Consider the following 17,059-nt stretch of genomic DNA (forward strand, 5'->3'; position numbering starts at 1 on the left):
GTTTGCATTTTTGAAGCGCATTATAAAAATTCGAAAATTAGAAAAATTACAAAATTTTACATTTGATTTATGCGCGTGTAGTAAATTTTGTAAATAAAAAATTTAAATAATGCGCGCGTAATAAATTTTTTAAATCAAAAATTTAATTAACGCGCACAGCAAAGTTTTAAAATTAAAAATTTGATTAATGCGTGCGTGAAAAAATTTCAAAATTTTAAATTTAATTAATGTGGGCATAATAAATTTTAAAAATAAAAAATTTAATTAATACGCGCAGCAAAGTTTTGAAATTAAAAATTTAATTAACGCTCGCGCAGTAAATTTCTGAAATTAAAAATTTTATTATCACGCGCGTAAAAAAATTAAAAAATTTTGAATTAGATTTATGCGCGCGTATTAGATTTAAAAAAAAAATTTAATTAACGCGCGCAGCAAAGTTTCAAAATTAAAAATTTAAGTAATGCGCGCGCAGTAAATTTTTAAAAATAAAAAATGGAAAAAAAATTACACATATAAGGATTGTTTAAAAGTTGTCTCTAATAAATATATATAAATATATAAAAGAAATAGTTTGGTATTTAATACTTATAGAGAAGCGGAACTGTAAACTTTCTCTGGGGTCCAAAGACTTGATCTAACTTATTGCCACTGATGTAACGTCCGTTTCATTTTATTTCCACGTATTCACTATCAATATATAAATATTACGCTTTCACGTTACAGCAAATGCTTTAGAATTATATTTTAAAACAAATATTGATCACTATAATTATTTAAGTGTGATAGCTCAAAAAAAGTTAAATAATTTTAATGACTCAATTAAGTATCTCATAAATTTAATTATTAAAGTTTTAGCACAATCATTAAATTATTCAAATAATATGTTACCGTAATGTATGGTAACTTTTTTTTTTTTAAATAAATCTTTGTGATATAAATTATTTCCTCCACTTTCCGCGGACTCGCGAACTCCCGGTCCCGTGGACTCGTGATCTTTTAGTAGACGCAATAGTTTTCTTTACAATCACAACTATAGAGACCCTGGAGATTAAATAGACGTTAGAAATGCACCAGTATATTCAATTAATTATTATTATTTTTTTATTTCCGGTATGGGCTAAAAGTGATTTTGAAAAATATTTTCCCGCTTATGCGGTGGCTAAAAATAGTAAAATTATTAAAAATTCAACGTGTAAAAATCAACTTGAAAAATTAAAACTTGGAATTGATGAAAAAATTTTATGGAGTTTGAAGGGTAAGAAAAATAATTATAATTTTTAAAATTTAAATTTTCTAATAAAAATTTTGAAAATAGTTTTAGATGCAAGCGGTGAACCAAAGCCGGGATTTATTTACGGTAATAATTACTGGTTAGGCTGGAAGAGCCAGTGCTTTGATTTAGAAATTCGTGAGCCGTTGGAATTAGACAAAGAATTTTTGAAAAATAATTCGATATATCGGAATAGAGACCAAGAATTCCCGCCGTTTAATTTAAATTATTTTATTGCGCGGTTTCATCACAATAGCACGATCCAGTATCATTTTCGTATTAAAAATGAAGTAAGTTTGTGATAAATTAAATTTTTATTTTCGTGGCTAGTGGATTTATTTAGTAAACTAACGGTCACGTAAGAAAATTTTTTAAATAAAAATTGTAGAGAGTTGAAAATCCTGTAAAAAGAGTACCCACAAGCCCTACTTATTCCTTATCTTTAATAAAGTCAGTAATAATATCACTTTTGACACTTGATATATTCATCTCGTAAACTATCGGTCCTACGAAAAAATGTAGAGTCAAAAATTGTAGGAAATTTGATTTCCTGTAGAAAGAGTACCCACAAGCCCTACTTATTCCTAATCTTTAATAAAGTCAGTAATAATATCACTTTTGACACTTTATATATTTATATCGTAAACTATCGGTCCTACGAAAAAATGTAAAGAGTCAAAAATTGTAGGAAATTTGATTTCCTGTAGAAAGAGTACCCACAACCCCCACTGATTATAAATATTATTCAGGATGTAATAACACTGGGACTATGTCTACCCGCATCCTGTTCGACTGAAGACTTAAGCAGAATTTTGACAAACATCTTCAAGTCTCGTCTTCTCGCAATCGGCGACTTATTTTCAGCAGACTTTAGTCTCATCGACGTCCAAGATCTCAAGGATGATCATCGGTGGCTACTTAACTGGCGAATAATCACCACGAGGTAACCAACCAAACCCTGAAACCCTCATCTAAAATCTAACTAGAAAATTTTTTAGCTTGATTATAATATTGACAATAATCCTTGCGATAATCGGAACCGCTTACGATGTGATCCTACACCAAAAACGTCACAAATCTAAACCAACAATTGTAGTTAAAATTCTGCTCTGTTTTTCTGTCTACACAAACTCGAAAATAATATTCAATACAAAAATAAGTAAAGATTCTCTGACATCAATTCACGGTCTTCGTTTCTTTGGGATGCTCTGGATCATGATGATCCACACGGTTTTTTATTCAAACGACTACGTAGACAACAGAACAACCGTCTGGCGTCTTTCCGAAGATCTGATGGCTCAAATCCTCAGCAACGGGAGCCTCTCCGTGGACACTTACTTCTGTCTAAGCGGTTTCCTCATCAGTTGGCTTTTTTTTCGACAAAAATATCGTGAGAATCGTGTTCGAGTGATGAAATTTCGTTGGTCCGATTACTTTGGACTCATTACCAAGCGAATCATCAGGTAATTAATCCCAACTAGTCCAATTTTTCATTTTTCCTCACCTGGAAAATTAATTCCAGACTCACTCCAGCCTATTTACTGATAATCGGAATCGCCGAAATAAATTTCGGCTGGTACGCAAAGACATCAGCATTCAAAATGGCCGAGAAACCTCAAGAAAATTGCGCCATCTACTGGTGGAGGAATTTACTGTACATAAATAATCTGTTTCCTTGGAATGAAGCCGTAGGAAATAATGAAGTTTATTAAAATTATAATTCAAAATCCATGTAATTAATTTTTAATATTTCTAGTGTCTGTCCTGGAGCTGGTATTTGTCAAATGAAATGCAATTTTATTTAATAGGGACATTTTTGCTTCTCCTATCTGACTTGTAAGTCCAAAATTTGACTTGTATATTAATCCAACTCACGACCTCTGGAGGTATTAAAACAAACTGTAAGTTTTCCAGGTACTTTAAGACCGCGACTGGGCTATTAATTAGTTTGTTAATTATTTCCGCGGTAATTGATGGTCTTATTTCATCAGCGTACGCTTATACGACCATGTAAGCATTGAAATTTACTATCACGCTTTTTTTTCGTTATTTTATTTACTAGTTTATTAAAAAATTTTAGGTTAGATCAGCTGTGGAATTTAATGGACGTCGTTTACTCGCCGCCATGGATGAGAATCGGGCCATATTTTATTGGAATTATTTCTGGATATATTTTAACAAGACTGAAGGGTAAATTGGTTATGAAACGGGTTAGTAACTCAAATATTTTAATTATTAGAACGGACAGTTTCAAATAGTAGAAATTTTTGCAAGTTAGGAAGACTTGTTAATTTTGAAAGCTAATTTGAGATTAAAAAATATATAAAATAGTCCCAGTAAGAGTGTACTTTACGTAATTTGGGTCTTTACTTTCACTCTGGGTCTTCTGTGCACTAAATATTCCCCCACTTTTCTCTGCGCACGCGCAGATTTGAAATAATCAGTAGTGGGGGTGATCTGAAGTTCATTCTCTTTCTGGGACAAGTTGAGACACTTTGCAGTCTAGAAAAAAAAAACAAGTAGGACCAATTACGAACTTGAAAAATGATTTTAGGAAAATTTTTCAAAGTAAGGTGATAAATAATTTTTTAAAAATACACTAAGACCTTTCCCGAGCTTATCAGAGAAAATTCTAGAGACATTTTTGGGGTGAAAAAAAATTACCAGAGTTACTAAAGACATTGAAAATATGACTAAGATTCGTAAATTTAAAATTTCTTAAGTTATTTGTAAAAAAATTGTTAATTATTCAGAAAACGTTATGGTTATTTTGGACGATTGGAAGTCTGTGTAATCTTTTGACACTTTTTGGACTCTACGGTCGGCATCTTTCAATAGAAGCAACCGCCACCTACGTCGCATTGAGCAGAATTACGTGGGCAATTGGGATTTCTTGGATTTTGATTGCTTGTCATACAAACAATGCTGGTTTTTTAAACAAATTATTGTCTCTAAAAGTGTGGATACCATTAAGTAGACTCAGTTTTTGCGCTTATTTATTGAATCCTTTGTTAATTAATTCGGTTTATCTGCAATCAGAGTCTGCAATTCACGTCGACTTTCTTCCTACTGTAAGTGAAAATTATATAATTCAAAAATTTTTGGTAAATATTTTTAATAAAACTTTGATTGTTTTATTGTTTCAGAAAACAACTTTTCTAGGAATCGCATTAATGACTTATTTGTGCGCGTATCTAGCAACGATTTTACTTGAAACTCCTTATATTTTATTGCTCAAAGTATTAACACAAAAATAATTTTTATTTTAAATAAAGTGATATATAATTTAGAAAAATTAAATATTATTTAAACCCGAGATTTAAGTTCCCTCTGAGATAATCACATTACTTATGATTTTTATTTCTTGTGCTGTTCCCTAGTGGAAAAAAGTCCAAAGAGTCCTAAGAAAAATTTATAATTTGACTCCATGCTCACATGAGATGATGAGAATAAATGAAGATGACTATCTATGAAGTTTGGCCAGTAACTTTTTTCTGTTAAGAATAACCCATTACAGTACTAAATTTTTTGCTCATTATGAATTCCTCTAATAGGAGAAACCCAAAAAAGTCCTGAGAAGAATTTATTTTCCGAATCCAACTCCATATGAGGATCAAGGAAAAAAAATTTTTGCAACCACAAGATAAAAGAGAACTTACGGTAACAAACTTCTGTCTTAATATACAGATAAAGAAACATTCGTTATGATTACGATGTTTTTGTTGTCCCTATAGTAATGGTTTGTAACTGCGAAAAAATTGTTGTTACTGTAAAAAAAGTGATTTGTTAAAATAACAGAGTGGATTTATAACACTGACTTGTGCTCATTGTCGACGGCAATAGGTCTCTTGACAGAGAATCTATCGCTTTCCATACTTGCTAAAGTAATTTTTCTAGTTCAGAGGGTCATATTCAACTCACCTGAGCAGTTATTGCCCAGTAATTTAATTTTCAAGATACCAGCATCGAAACTTAAAATTTCAGTGTTTCTGCAGCCAGCCGAAACAAGCTAATTCACAAATACCTTCATACAGGGGGCAAATAAATTTGTGTTTCTTCCCTCGGGAATGGTATCATGCATAAAAATAAAATTACTGAAAAATGAGTGAAAATAATATTTTTGATCAAAATCTTTCAATTAATATAAAAGATATCGACGACGAAGAGTTGAACAAATAACATTTTATGTCATTTTCCCCGGATAAATCATGATACAATTTACTATAATGTCTTTGAGTTTGAAAATCTCATAAGAAAACAATGAGATCCAAAAGAATTTTCGAGCTCAAAGAGAACGTTTACAGCATCATTATAATAATTGTTATTATATTTTAAATACACACACATGTTATGATTGTAAACATAATAGAAATTATCGTCATTTTCAAGGCTTGTTCAATTATCAGAAATTATCAAAATAATTAGTTGTTATCGGAAAAAAACTTGTATACAAAGAAACAATGACAATTTGTTGAATGAAAATTTATGAATAAATAATATTTAAAATATTTATTTCCAAGAAAGCTCAATAATTCTTATAATAATTTATCAATCTGGATAATTGTAAATCCTAATAAGTAATACAACACAGTTCACTTATTATTTTTTCTGCTATTGTTTCATGCATGTATCATCCTCATTTTTCTCCGTCAAATTGAAGAGTCGGATAAAAAATTGCTTTTTCATACGTAGAAAGAATAATTATTATCGGGTTAATAAATAATTATGATTATTATTGAGCTTCTTTGGAATAAAATATTTATAATATTATTCATTTCTAAATTCTCATTCAACAAATTGCCATTGAATACAAGCTGTTTTTTCCGATAACAATTAATTATTTTGATAATTTCTGATAATTGAGCGACCGTTTAAAGTAACGATAATTTTTATGTTCGTAATTATAACGTTTAAAAATAATATTTTCATGGCCAGTTCAAAGTTAAATAGCATATTATCACTTTTTGTCTGTAATTACGTGTGTGCGTGTGTGTGTATTTAAAATGTATTCAAATATACCAATTATAATATAGTATGATACTACAAACGTTTTATAATTATCGATTATCCCTGGTTGAGAAATCGATTCACTTCAATAGAATTTAATCGGAGTAATAAAAACACTATTTTCCGATTGGAACCGATTCATTCCGATTAGAAATTTTGAATGGGATTAAATCGGAAAATAATATTTTTATATTTATGCATTTTTTCCGATTGGAACCGATTCATTTGGATTAAACTCAATCGGATCCCAGTTGGATTTCAATCGGAATTCTTAACCAGGAATGTTTTCCCTTGATTATTTTAATGCATAATTTAATATTGCATATTCACTGTTCAGAAATTATGTATATTTTGAATATTAAAATATGATGGATATAATAAATATTATTATAATAATAATTTTTAATTATATTTATAATGTTTAAAAATCGAAGTTAACTAACAACGAAAATTTTAATTTAATTACTATAAATGTATATCTATCCTTATATTAATAAGAAAATATATGTCTTTCGCAAAATTGTGTATGAAGAAATCTATGTCAAGATTTGCGTATGTCTTGCTCATGGTACCGTACTCAAGAATATTAAAGATATCTTGAACACGGTGCAATGAAAAAGTGTCTGATGCATTTCTTGCACCAGTAACTTGCAGTAGGTACTTACGCATGGCTTGCTCAAGATCTGCTCAAGGGTCAAGGTCAATTTTGAGCTTTGAGCAGATCTTGAGCAAGCCATGCGCAACTATTTTCAACTATAGTCTTCCTCCAGAATTGAATTATAATCTGGCACGAATTTATTGTGTAAGGCTTGCAATTTAAATCTGGTCACAAGTATCTGTAGTTGCTACAATAGCAGCTTTAGTTGAGATTACTAAAAGTTTAAGTAAATAAATGCCAACTCCAACTTAGAAGAACTTTAACTTGACTTGCAGTAAAGTCAGTATCCTTTTACTACATATTGGAATACTCGCAACTAAAAATATTTTATTACAATGTTATGGTGAAAAGAACTACAATTTTTTTTCCATGTATTCATTCCTCGTTGATAATTTAAAAATATTAGAAAAAATTCATATTCTTGGTAAACGCTTATAATTGTAATGGTTTCTGGGTCAACAAGTTTTTCCATTATCACTAATAACTCCAACGAGTATAAATAGAGCTTTTCAATATTTCCGTGGCACTCTTCAAATGTTCACCGTATTATCGACTACTTAGTCTTGTTTTGTTGTAAGTAAAAAAAAAATTTTACATTTTTTTCTGCCAACATATTTCGACCGAAAAATTTTATTTTTTTTTTTCAACTATAATTTAAAACTTGCCTGAAGCTGAATAAATACTAGATTTATCAAGATATGGAGTTTTAAATTTTCATACTAAATTTATAAGATTTTATGAAATCTTATATAATTTTTGAGGAACTGATAATTTCATAATAGAGTATGTAACATATAATAACTCGAGAAAGAATATTATCATGAAATTCCATTGAATTTTTTTAAATTTTATAAGAATTTACAAAATTTAAAAAATTTTCCCGAAGTTTTATTGGAAAACATGAGATAATTTTCATAAAATTTGATGAAATTCTAACTAATAGCTATATATGAATAAGTCCATGGATTCTACAATATTTATAATGAAGTAAACGCTAAATTTTTATAAATTCAATTCTTTTGTTGCAGATATTATTTTGACATACTATTTTCAAAATGAGAATTCTGCATTTATTCATCGTCTTAACTTTTTTCGTCTCTGTAGCTGTCGCTTATACTTATCAAGGATGCTTGATGGCAGATTCCAAGGTATGTGAAAAAAGAAGAAATCTGTAAGATTAAACAATATTTTTCTATTCAAAATTTAGATTAGACTATGACGAATCCGAAATGTAATTAAAATCTATTTATAACAATTTTTCAGTAAAAAATATAGTATCAATTTCTGTTTTATGATTATTACTATACATTTAGTAATAAATAGTAAAAGAAATGCACTCATTGATTTGCATTAGTATTTTTGACTTAAATATTAAAATATGTTCGAAAAAAAAAAAAAAATCAAAGTTTACGGGTATTTTAAAAAAAAAATCTTTCCACGCTCTGAAAAAGTACTTAATGTTGACATTAACAGCTCAATTTTTCAGGAAATTTCTTTTTATTTTTTTTTTGACATTTTCCAAAAAATTTTCAGTTGGACCAAAAAAAAACAAAATAGTCGTCAAAAAAAGCGCCCTATTATACATATTAAAGTAAAAAAAAGTACTCTAGATTAAGATAATTTATAAAAATAAAAAATGATAAAATATATATTATAAATTGACGCAATAATTAAATAGAAATTATTTTTAAATTTTTATTGTTACTTAATTTGAAAAATAATTTTTATTAAAAAATTTTGAAAATTCGCTTTCCATTCTGGCTGTCAGGTGGCATTTTTTAACTTGCATTTAGTTTATTTTGATTTTGATTTATTTTGATTTTTAACTTAAAAATTGAAGTCACAAATAAAATCTAAGTCAGATTAAGATACTGAAGTTAGCCGACGTCTAATAATTTTTGGATTTTTTTTAGGCGGTAAATTTACAAAAAAAAAAAATTTGAAAAAATTGCACCTGTAGTTTTTTAAATTTTGTACATGTGCATATTTTTCGCTTTTTTTTTTCTTCAAATTTAATTGTTAAAAAAAAAAACTCCAAAAATTTTTAATTGTCTGGTAACTTCAGGGTCGTGTCACATTAACTTTTATTTTATTTAGTTGGCGTAAAACAGTGCGAGTAAGATAAATTAGTCGAAAACAAATATGTTATTTTCATATCTTGAAATGTGTTTTTCATCTCACAAAAAAAGAACTTAAACTTGTCTTGTTTTTTTTTCTGTGTCTTATATATTAGACTTCCTTTATTTTCAATTCTTGAAATAACGCCAACATTAAATTATTTTTTAGACCAAGAAGAAATCTACTTCCATTTCAGTTGTCGAATAAAAAATGTTATGAGCGAAACGTATGATTGAAAGACTAATAATTTTAATCATTTTATTTGGTTACAGTGTAGTCTAGAAAAAGGAGCAGTAAAATGTTGCCCTGGTAGTACATGCACTAAGATCAATTGGTTCTATCCAGAGTGTTATGATCCAAAGAAGAAAAAAGAGGAAAAAAAATCATCTTATAGTATATGGGGCTAACCACCAATGAAACGATTTATGTTTTGCCTTTATTATAAAATTATGTATCGTTTCTAATACGCTATGGGAATATACATATAGATATATATTTATTTTTAATTTACTTAATCACGGCAGTGAAATTAAGTTCAGTCTGAGTCAAAAATATATATTTTAGAACCAGATTTTTTTAAAAATCAGATATTTTATTTAAAAATGTACTTTCCTTAGACTTAATTATTTATTTCCGCAAAGTATTGGACAGCAGCTAAAGTTTTAAATCTAAAACTAATTTCTTATAAACTAAAGTCTTAATTATTTTTTTACTGGGAACCTTTAAAAAAAAAAATTAATATTCGTATAATTGTTGTTTATTGAAATATAAAAATTATTTAATTTGTACAGAGGTGATAAAAACTATGAAAATAAATATATACAAGTTTGTAAAATAAATAAATAAAAACAAAAATCAAGCAGCCAAACAATTGACCTCTGCAGTATGATTATAAGTTGTTGTTCTAAAAGACCTATGAGATACAACATTAAGGTCCCTGAAATGGTTTTTGAACCAACATATCAAGGACGTAAAATTATTAAACTTTTCTTCGCGAAATTTGAATCCCTCTGAGGTAACACTAACATACTCATGGTAACATCTAGATTCAGGCACATAAGACAGTAAAAATTTACCAGGATAATTTTTAGACGGCGAAATAAGGTAAGGAATATTGCGAGGATTGATTATCTTCTGTTCCTTCAATATTTCCTCAGCTTTGTCTTTGAACCCAAGAACCTCACGGCGATAATACTTAAATTTAAGTATGTCTGCGACGTTACCAGCCATCATGTTGATAAGTCTCGCAATGATTTCATCCAGGTCTTCATATTGTTCAGTGCCGATCGACAAACTTCGTCCCAATGAAACAGAATCTGGTTTATCTGTTTCAATTATGTCAATGTGTTGATAAACGTCATCGGTCACTTTCCAAGTGAGTGTTAAATGATCGGCTCCTTTGCTGCTGGGTCTGGTAATAGCTTCCCCTTGGTTCATGGTCTTCATGAGTTTCTCAGCTTCAGCGAAACTTATGTTGTGAAATGACGAATGGTCAATAAGACGTCTAGTATAAGTGGGTTGTTTACTTGAGCTCCTGCTCTCTTTTTCTGCTCTTCTATCTTCCTCTTCAGCCTCTGTATCGTAGTACGAGTCCTTAGCAGGTCGCCAGATATTATTGACGTCAGAAAGATCGCTGCTTTTGCTGGAACATTCGCTATCGAATCTATCAACATCAACTTTAGTAACACGACAAGTTATCACTTGTTGGATATGCACCCGGTCCTGAGGATTCGCGACATGACGATCAGATATATTTTTAGTATGAATATATCCAGGCAGTCCATTGTCCAAACGGAGTCTAACGCCGACAGCTTTTCCTGGACAATTTCCCGTGTCAAAATGATTCCATACTTCAGCGAGTTGAGAAAAGTCATCTTTGGAACAGAATGGACACTGCCAGAGTCCGGTATCGTTATTTTTAACGGGTTTTGCATGATCCAGTTGTTTGCCTTCGGGTTTTTTGAAATTGAACCCAATCACTGTTGCCTGGACTAGTTTACCGACGTAAAAAGTTTCTTGCGTCTCTTTGGTTAATAGAGTAAAGATTTCTTTAGGAGATGGAGATACATACGGCACTCGTGGATCTTTGTAACGGTCAGTTAATTCAGCTGTGACGTCATAGAGAGTCATGATTTTATTTCCAAAACCTTGTCTCTCTAACTCGGCGGCAAAAGCTTCGAGATCTAGGTCCTGAAGTTTTTCGGGAGTTTTTATTGTCTCTTCGATTGCTGTACCTAGATCTGAATTTTGGTTCTCGTAGTCTAGAGCATCGACGGCCATTTTACGCGCCCACTCGTACGATTCTGGATGAATTCTCGTGCTGTCCAACACCTCAATGTAGACATCTGAGTTGTCGTCGAGAGTAGCCGTGTCTATTTTTATAAATCCACCGCAATTTATAAAAACTTTTGGTCCCATATGACACATAGTCACCAATTGAGTACGATTTTCTAATTTAATTTTTTTGCATTTTAGTATTTTTAATAGTTCTTTACTTTTTCTGGGGCCTAATCCACATACGAATTGCAATAAATTTTTATTGTAGATGTTATTGCTGCTCAAGTCGACACCAATTTCGTTGACTCTGTTGATAAATTCTGCATACAGGTCCACCAAAAGCTCTTCTTTTGAGAGTAAATCTTGAAGAGGATGGAATTTCAAGCACAGCAAGTCTTCATCTGGATTACAAAGCTGCGAAAATTCCCCTAGAGGATTTTGTAGGCGTCGCGCAAGTGAAATCGATTCTCTCAGTAGTGGAGGAAACTCGGGAAATTCAGCTACTCCTGTATTGCTGGTAGAAAATATCTTCGCTACATTACTGTCACATATTTCAATTCGTATGGCAGGATACTGATCTTCTTTAGACAGCGTTTTCAAACATTCCCTGATGTCATTGTAAATTGTTTGAGCATCTCTGGATTCACCACCAATTACTACAATATGTGGCTTATTTTTGCTAATGAAATTTCTCAGAGAAATTAAATCAGCTTCTTTGAGAAGTCTTTCTTTTTTGTTAAAACTATTCTTACGTTTTAACAAATGAGGCAGTTTTAAAAAGTCAACGCACTCACCATTCGGAGCGACGATTGAAGCAAACGCAGCTTTATTGATGTCTGGAACATAAGCAATTCCCATCGACCTGATGCCTTCTCCGGTGTTCCAAGCTTCATCATCTAGGCCATAAAATTCGCAAGTGTATGGAGCAAACTTTATCCAGTTGAACAACCTGCGACAGCATAAGTACGTGATGGATTCCTTTGCTTCAGCGGTGATATTAGCTCTCAATTCATTCTTCAAGTCTGGAATAATATATTTTTTAAAAGCCATTTCTACACTACCACTACGTAAATTATTCCAATCTTGGGCATTTCTGTTGAATTCATCTTTGATGTACAATTGCTTGGAATCACTGATGAAGTCTGAGCCGATTATGCTTTCAACGGTTTCGCTAAATGAGATCGTTATCAAACCGTCAGCCTCAGCAGTCGATAACTTGAGCCACATTTGATCGACAAGTTCACGGACTGGCTTGTCCTTCAAGTACTTCATGGTATGGATCGGATGACTTTCATCTATTTCCTTGATACCTTTTTTAGTCGGGCGTACTGATAGCTTAGCACGATCCATGTACATTTCACGAGCACATTTTCGTACAATTGGTTCACGTGCCAGTTGGATGGCCACCATGTGTTGAACAGCTTGCAAAACTTGTTCTGTGGACTGAAAACTTTCCCCAAGGAACTCTCGCGCCACTTCATCAGGATGAACTGGATCTTGAACGATTTCATGACGCTGATAATTATCCTGTAAATTTTCAGCAAACTGTTCAGGAGTGAGACCGAATTTTTTCGCAAAACTGCTGAGCCCGGCACATACATAAAGTGTGTAAGGTCCACTTCTGACAGCCTGCTTAAGAGTATGGTCATTTTTTTCTGACTCTTCAGCATCTTCATCTTCAAGCGGTGGATCTTCACTATTTTCTTCAGTCTCCAAAAGATGTTGTTGACGTTTCCTTATTTTTTCCGATTCTCGAGCTTCCATCTCCTTCCGTCTCAAGATTTCCTTCATTTGCGGAATGTCGCGACTGTAGTAGAGCATGAAAAGATTATAAAAATCATTTCTCTCTTCGTTTGTTTCAACGTTCTTCAACTGCTCAATATCTTGGTCTTTGATAACCCGAACTTGATCTGAAAGTGGCGCATCAGGATTCTTCATTAATTCGCCCAATTGAAAATCTCTCATATTCTCAACCAAACTCAGCAATTTTTCTTTTCTCTGACGAAATTCACACCACTTAGCATCAAACTTGTAGACTTTCCACAAATCATTGACATTTAATTCTGGTTCCACTAGTTCTTTGCGGTAAAAAGCTATAAAAGGAACTTCAAACTTTTGATTACGCATCAAATCCAACGCATTCTTTATTTTCTCCACCGTTTTTGGTCCTTTAACAGATCCAAATGTAGCCATACCGTTTGAAGAATCCCTAACTTGTCGCAAAATGTTTTTTTGTGTAAATGCACGCTTATAAATCCACTCGGCCTCTTGATCAAGCTCGCTGGAACCTTTAGGTACAGGAGTAATCGGCGTAGAGCGCAACTGCATTCTTTCAGGAACGTCCTCGCAACGGATCTCATGATCTCGGCTTGTAAAGAACGCGCGTTTTAAATCGACGGGCTCGTATATTTCGCAAATATTGTGGCCTGTAGATTTTATGGTTATTCCCCTGTCGTCTTCAGCTTCCACATCTTTATCTCCCAGATGCATGTCATCGTCGTAATTAAACTCGACGCCAAATATTTCCCTGGCCTCGTCCAGAGCTGGATCCCCTACAGAGATATATTTTTTCTTGGCTATCGGCTTGTCATCATCGCCGACGATGAAGTCGTCTTCGGATGAAACACTTTCATCATCCTCGCCAAGATAAGAGCCCTCATGCTCTGACTCGTGACTGGGTTTTTGAGTATCCTAAAATTATGAATTATAAATTAGAATCCATGAAATAAGGTGAATGTCCCAATACCAGAACAAGACCCAATACCGGAACGATTTGATAATTATTATATTATATTTTATCTCGTACGCGATGAAATTAAATAAAACTTTCTTTATTTCAAACCTTAATCTTTCAATTACAAAATAGGATATAAAAAATATTTTAGAATATATCCGAAGTATGGGAAAAAAATGTTAATTACAGCAACAGTCTCGAATCCATGACTTTTTCATGTGTCTTAATGGTTGTGCTAAGAAATCAGTCAATGGTCTTAAGCTTATAGAAAATGTATAGAATTACTTTTCAATCATTTTTTTTTTGTATATACATCTTGAATGGCATAAAATTTAAGAAAACATATTAACAATATGAAAAAAATAGTATTATTATATTAATTTCACTGTACGTCGATTGGTACACTAAAATGAACCCAATGTCCAGTACCGGAACAGTCAGTCATATTAATGTTATTAATGTTACCGATAGACATTAACGGTGAGTTTTATTGACTGGAGCCCTAATATTTAATGCAGTATGTATGATTGTTATAAAAAATGCATTAAATATAGATAAACTCTAATTTAAATCATAAAAAATAAATTTATGTGGTTAATTTTGTTTTGTTAATTAGTTTTATAGTATAGACTTTAGATGATTTATTTTGTTTCTATTTTTCAGTTCAAAATATTTATTTTCATTGAATATTTAATCATTTAAAAATTTTAAATACATTTTGCATTATGAGTGTGAATGTAGCAAAAATCAAACAATTTTAAAATTATTAATAAGTCAAGTAAATAATTAATAAAATAAAATTTTAAAAAATGTGTATTTAAAAAATTTTGAAATTATTAGTCCTATTTTTATAAATATTATTATTTAAATTATTTATCTTATTTATTTATAAATTTAAATTTGTCTGATGTCTGCTACATTCACACTCGTTTTACATTAATATTATTTCGCGTCCCTAGTGCCAAAAAGGCATATAATTTTTTTTTAATTCACCTATCGCTTCAGAGTGACGAAATTGATCAAAAAACGAAAATTAAAATATTAATGCCAAAATGGCTTATAACAGCAAGCATATGTCTTTTTGGCATTAATTTTATTTTTAATTTTTTAGCTAATGCCAAAAAGGCGCATAAATAAAAAATCAATAAAATCAACGAATTGGTTCAATTAAAGATTTATTAACAAAAAAATGAATGAATTTAATATTTCAATGATTTTTTATTTATGCGCCTTTTTAGCATTAGCTAAAAAATGAAAAATAAAATTAATGTCAAAAAGGCATATGCTTGCTGTTATAGGCCATTTTGGCATTAATATTTAAAGTTTTGTTTTTTGATCAATTTCGTGATACTAATACGATAAGTGGCTCCTAAAAAGTTTTCCCCGAAAAATCTGAAAATTAGAATCGTCGAGCTTCAAAATGTTTTTTTTTTTTTTTTTTTTTTTTTATCTCACGATACGACCACTGTCCACATAAATACAGCTACTCAAAACTCACTTAAAAATTTCGAAATTTTTTTTTACTTTAATTTTTTCCCTTAGTATATTTAAATTTGAATTCACAGGCTTAACTTCATGGTAATATACTTTTTTTTTATATGCCTTTTTGGCATTAATGATCATTGTGCCTAAGAGCAAAAAGGCTTATATATATATATATTTATAGGCCTTTTTGGTTTTAATTTTTTTTATTATCAAAATATTCATTTCAAATCATTTCTAAGCGATTGAACAAAAAAAAATTTATATGCCTTTTTGGCATTAGGGACGCGATTTAATAATTGTTAATATTTTCTCTATGAATAAATACAAAATATAACTCATTTTATTTACTGTTCCGGTATTAGAACAACCGAATTCCGGTATTGAGTCTTTTAGGTGTCATAGAAAAATTTTTTTTTTTATTATATTAAATTTGAGAAAAATGGATTAATTTGATCAATTTTGAATAGGTAAATGTCTATTCTATATGATATAATAAATTATTTAGGTTTCTAATCTATTTGAATATTTTTAAAACGATAAAAATCACTCGTATACCATTCGTCGTTCCGGTATTGGGACATTGACTTTAATTAAATAAAGAAAAATAAAATAATTATTATACAAATCAAAATACTTACATCTTCCATGCCATTTTCGAACAATTCATCAGCAATGGACTCCTTCTCAGTCCTTCCGGTTTCATCTTCGTCGTCAGATCCGCCGGCTGGCATCTGTTTCAACCGTTTAAATCGTCGACGGTCAACAGTTATGCCCAAATTTTCCTCGATTAAGTCATAATCGTCGTCCTCCAAACGATCATCAAACTCATCGTCATCGTTATGACTTTTTTTTCGTTTGCTTCCGTGGACTTCGTCATCGTCGTCGTCTCTCTCACTTTCCTCACTTTCACTGCTACTGGTTCCATCGTCGTCGCTTTCCACCACGCAATTCTTAAATTTTCTCCTAATGTTCACCAATTCTTCGTGCTCCCCATTGTTCTTTAACTGCAAATTGAAATAATATTTATTAAAAATTATTTTCAATTTAAAAAATCACATTAAACTCAAAATTCGACTTAAATTATTAAAAAAAAAGAAATAAGAAAACTTACGCAATTCATTTCGGCAGGAATAATTTTTTTATTTCAAAAAATAAAACGAGTAACTTCTGTGATGATTTTCAACAGTAAGATAAAGCGTGGTCGTGATGCTCAAGAGCTACAAGACAACTAAACTAAATCAGGGTGTCGGTTGTACTTTAAATAAGCACCAAGTCCTTTTCGTTAAAAGACACAAATTAAGGAAGTGGGGATACCCATTGCAAGTCCATTGGTCAGAAGAATTTTACAAAACTCATTTAACGTCAATAGTAGTCACCAAATTTAAATAGTAACTCAAAGGAGACTGTTTATATTATAAGGGACAAAGATTTTGGCCGACAGACTAATTACCCAGGTAAAAATTCATAATTACAGTCTGGCGCCACTAAATAAATCCTCACTTATGTACTT

At 31.0% G+C, this 17,059-nt stretch overlaps 2 protein-coding genes and 1 long non-coding RNA gene across 3 annotated transcripts; 2 read left to right on the forward strand and 1 right to left on the reverse strand.

The window, feature by feature from the left end:
• The first annotated feature begins 447 nt into the window (after positions 1 to 447).
• Positions 448 to 4,570, forward strand: LOC130677693 (nose resistant to fluoxetine protein 6-like). The gene is made up of 10 exons (XM_057484534.1): positions 448 to 1,255; positions 1,316 to 1,560; positions 2,020 to 2,213; positions 2,269 to 2,733; positions 2,793 to 2,958; positions 3,027 to 3,106; positions 3,185 to 3,280; positions 3,351 to 3,480; positions 4,024 to 4,341; positions 4,417 to 4,570. Exons 1-10 carry the CDS (start codon positions 1,066 to 1,068, stop codon positions 4,525 to 4,527), a joined length of 1,995 nt encoding a protein of 664 aa, XP_057340517.1. The 5' UTR covers positions 448 to 1,065; the 3' UTR covers positions 4,528 to 4,570.
• Positions 4,571 to 7,375: 2,805 nt separating this feature from the next.
• LOC130677653 (uncharacterized) lies at positions 7,376 to 9,869 on the forward strand. The gene is made up of 3 exons (XR_008991681.1): positions 7,376 to 7,508; positions 7,964 to 8,083; positions 9,326 to 9,869. It is a non-coding gene; the product is annotated as an uncharacterized LOC130677653 (long non-coding RNA).
• Positions 9,801 to 16,808, reverse strand: LOC130677652 (transcription elongation factor SPT6-like). Its single transcript, XM_057484477.1, has 3 exons — positions 16,661 to 16,808; positions 16,188 to 16,553; positions 9,801 to 14,021 (listed from the first exon to the last, which is right to left on the reverse strand). The coding sequence occupies exons 1-3, from the start codon at positions 16,667 to 16,669 to the stop codon at positions 9,909 to 9,911; spliced, it is 4,488 nt and encodes a 1,495-aa protein (XP_057340460.1). The 5' UTR covers positions 16,670 to 16,808; the 3' UTR covers positions 9,801 to 9,908.
• Between the last annotated feature and the right edge of the window lie 251 nt (positions 16,809 to 17,059).

The sequence above is a fragment of the Microplitis mediator genome, chromosome 11 (genome assembly GCF_029852145.1).
Source record: "Microplitis mediator isolate UGA2020A chromosome 11, iyMicMedi2.1, whole genome shotgun sequence".
NCBI lineage: Eukaryota > Metazoa > Arthropoda > Insecta > Hymenoptera > Braconidae > Microplitis > Microplitis mediator.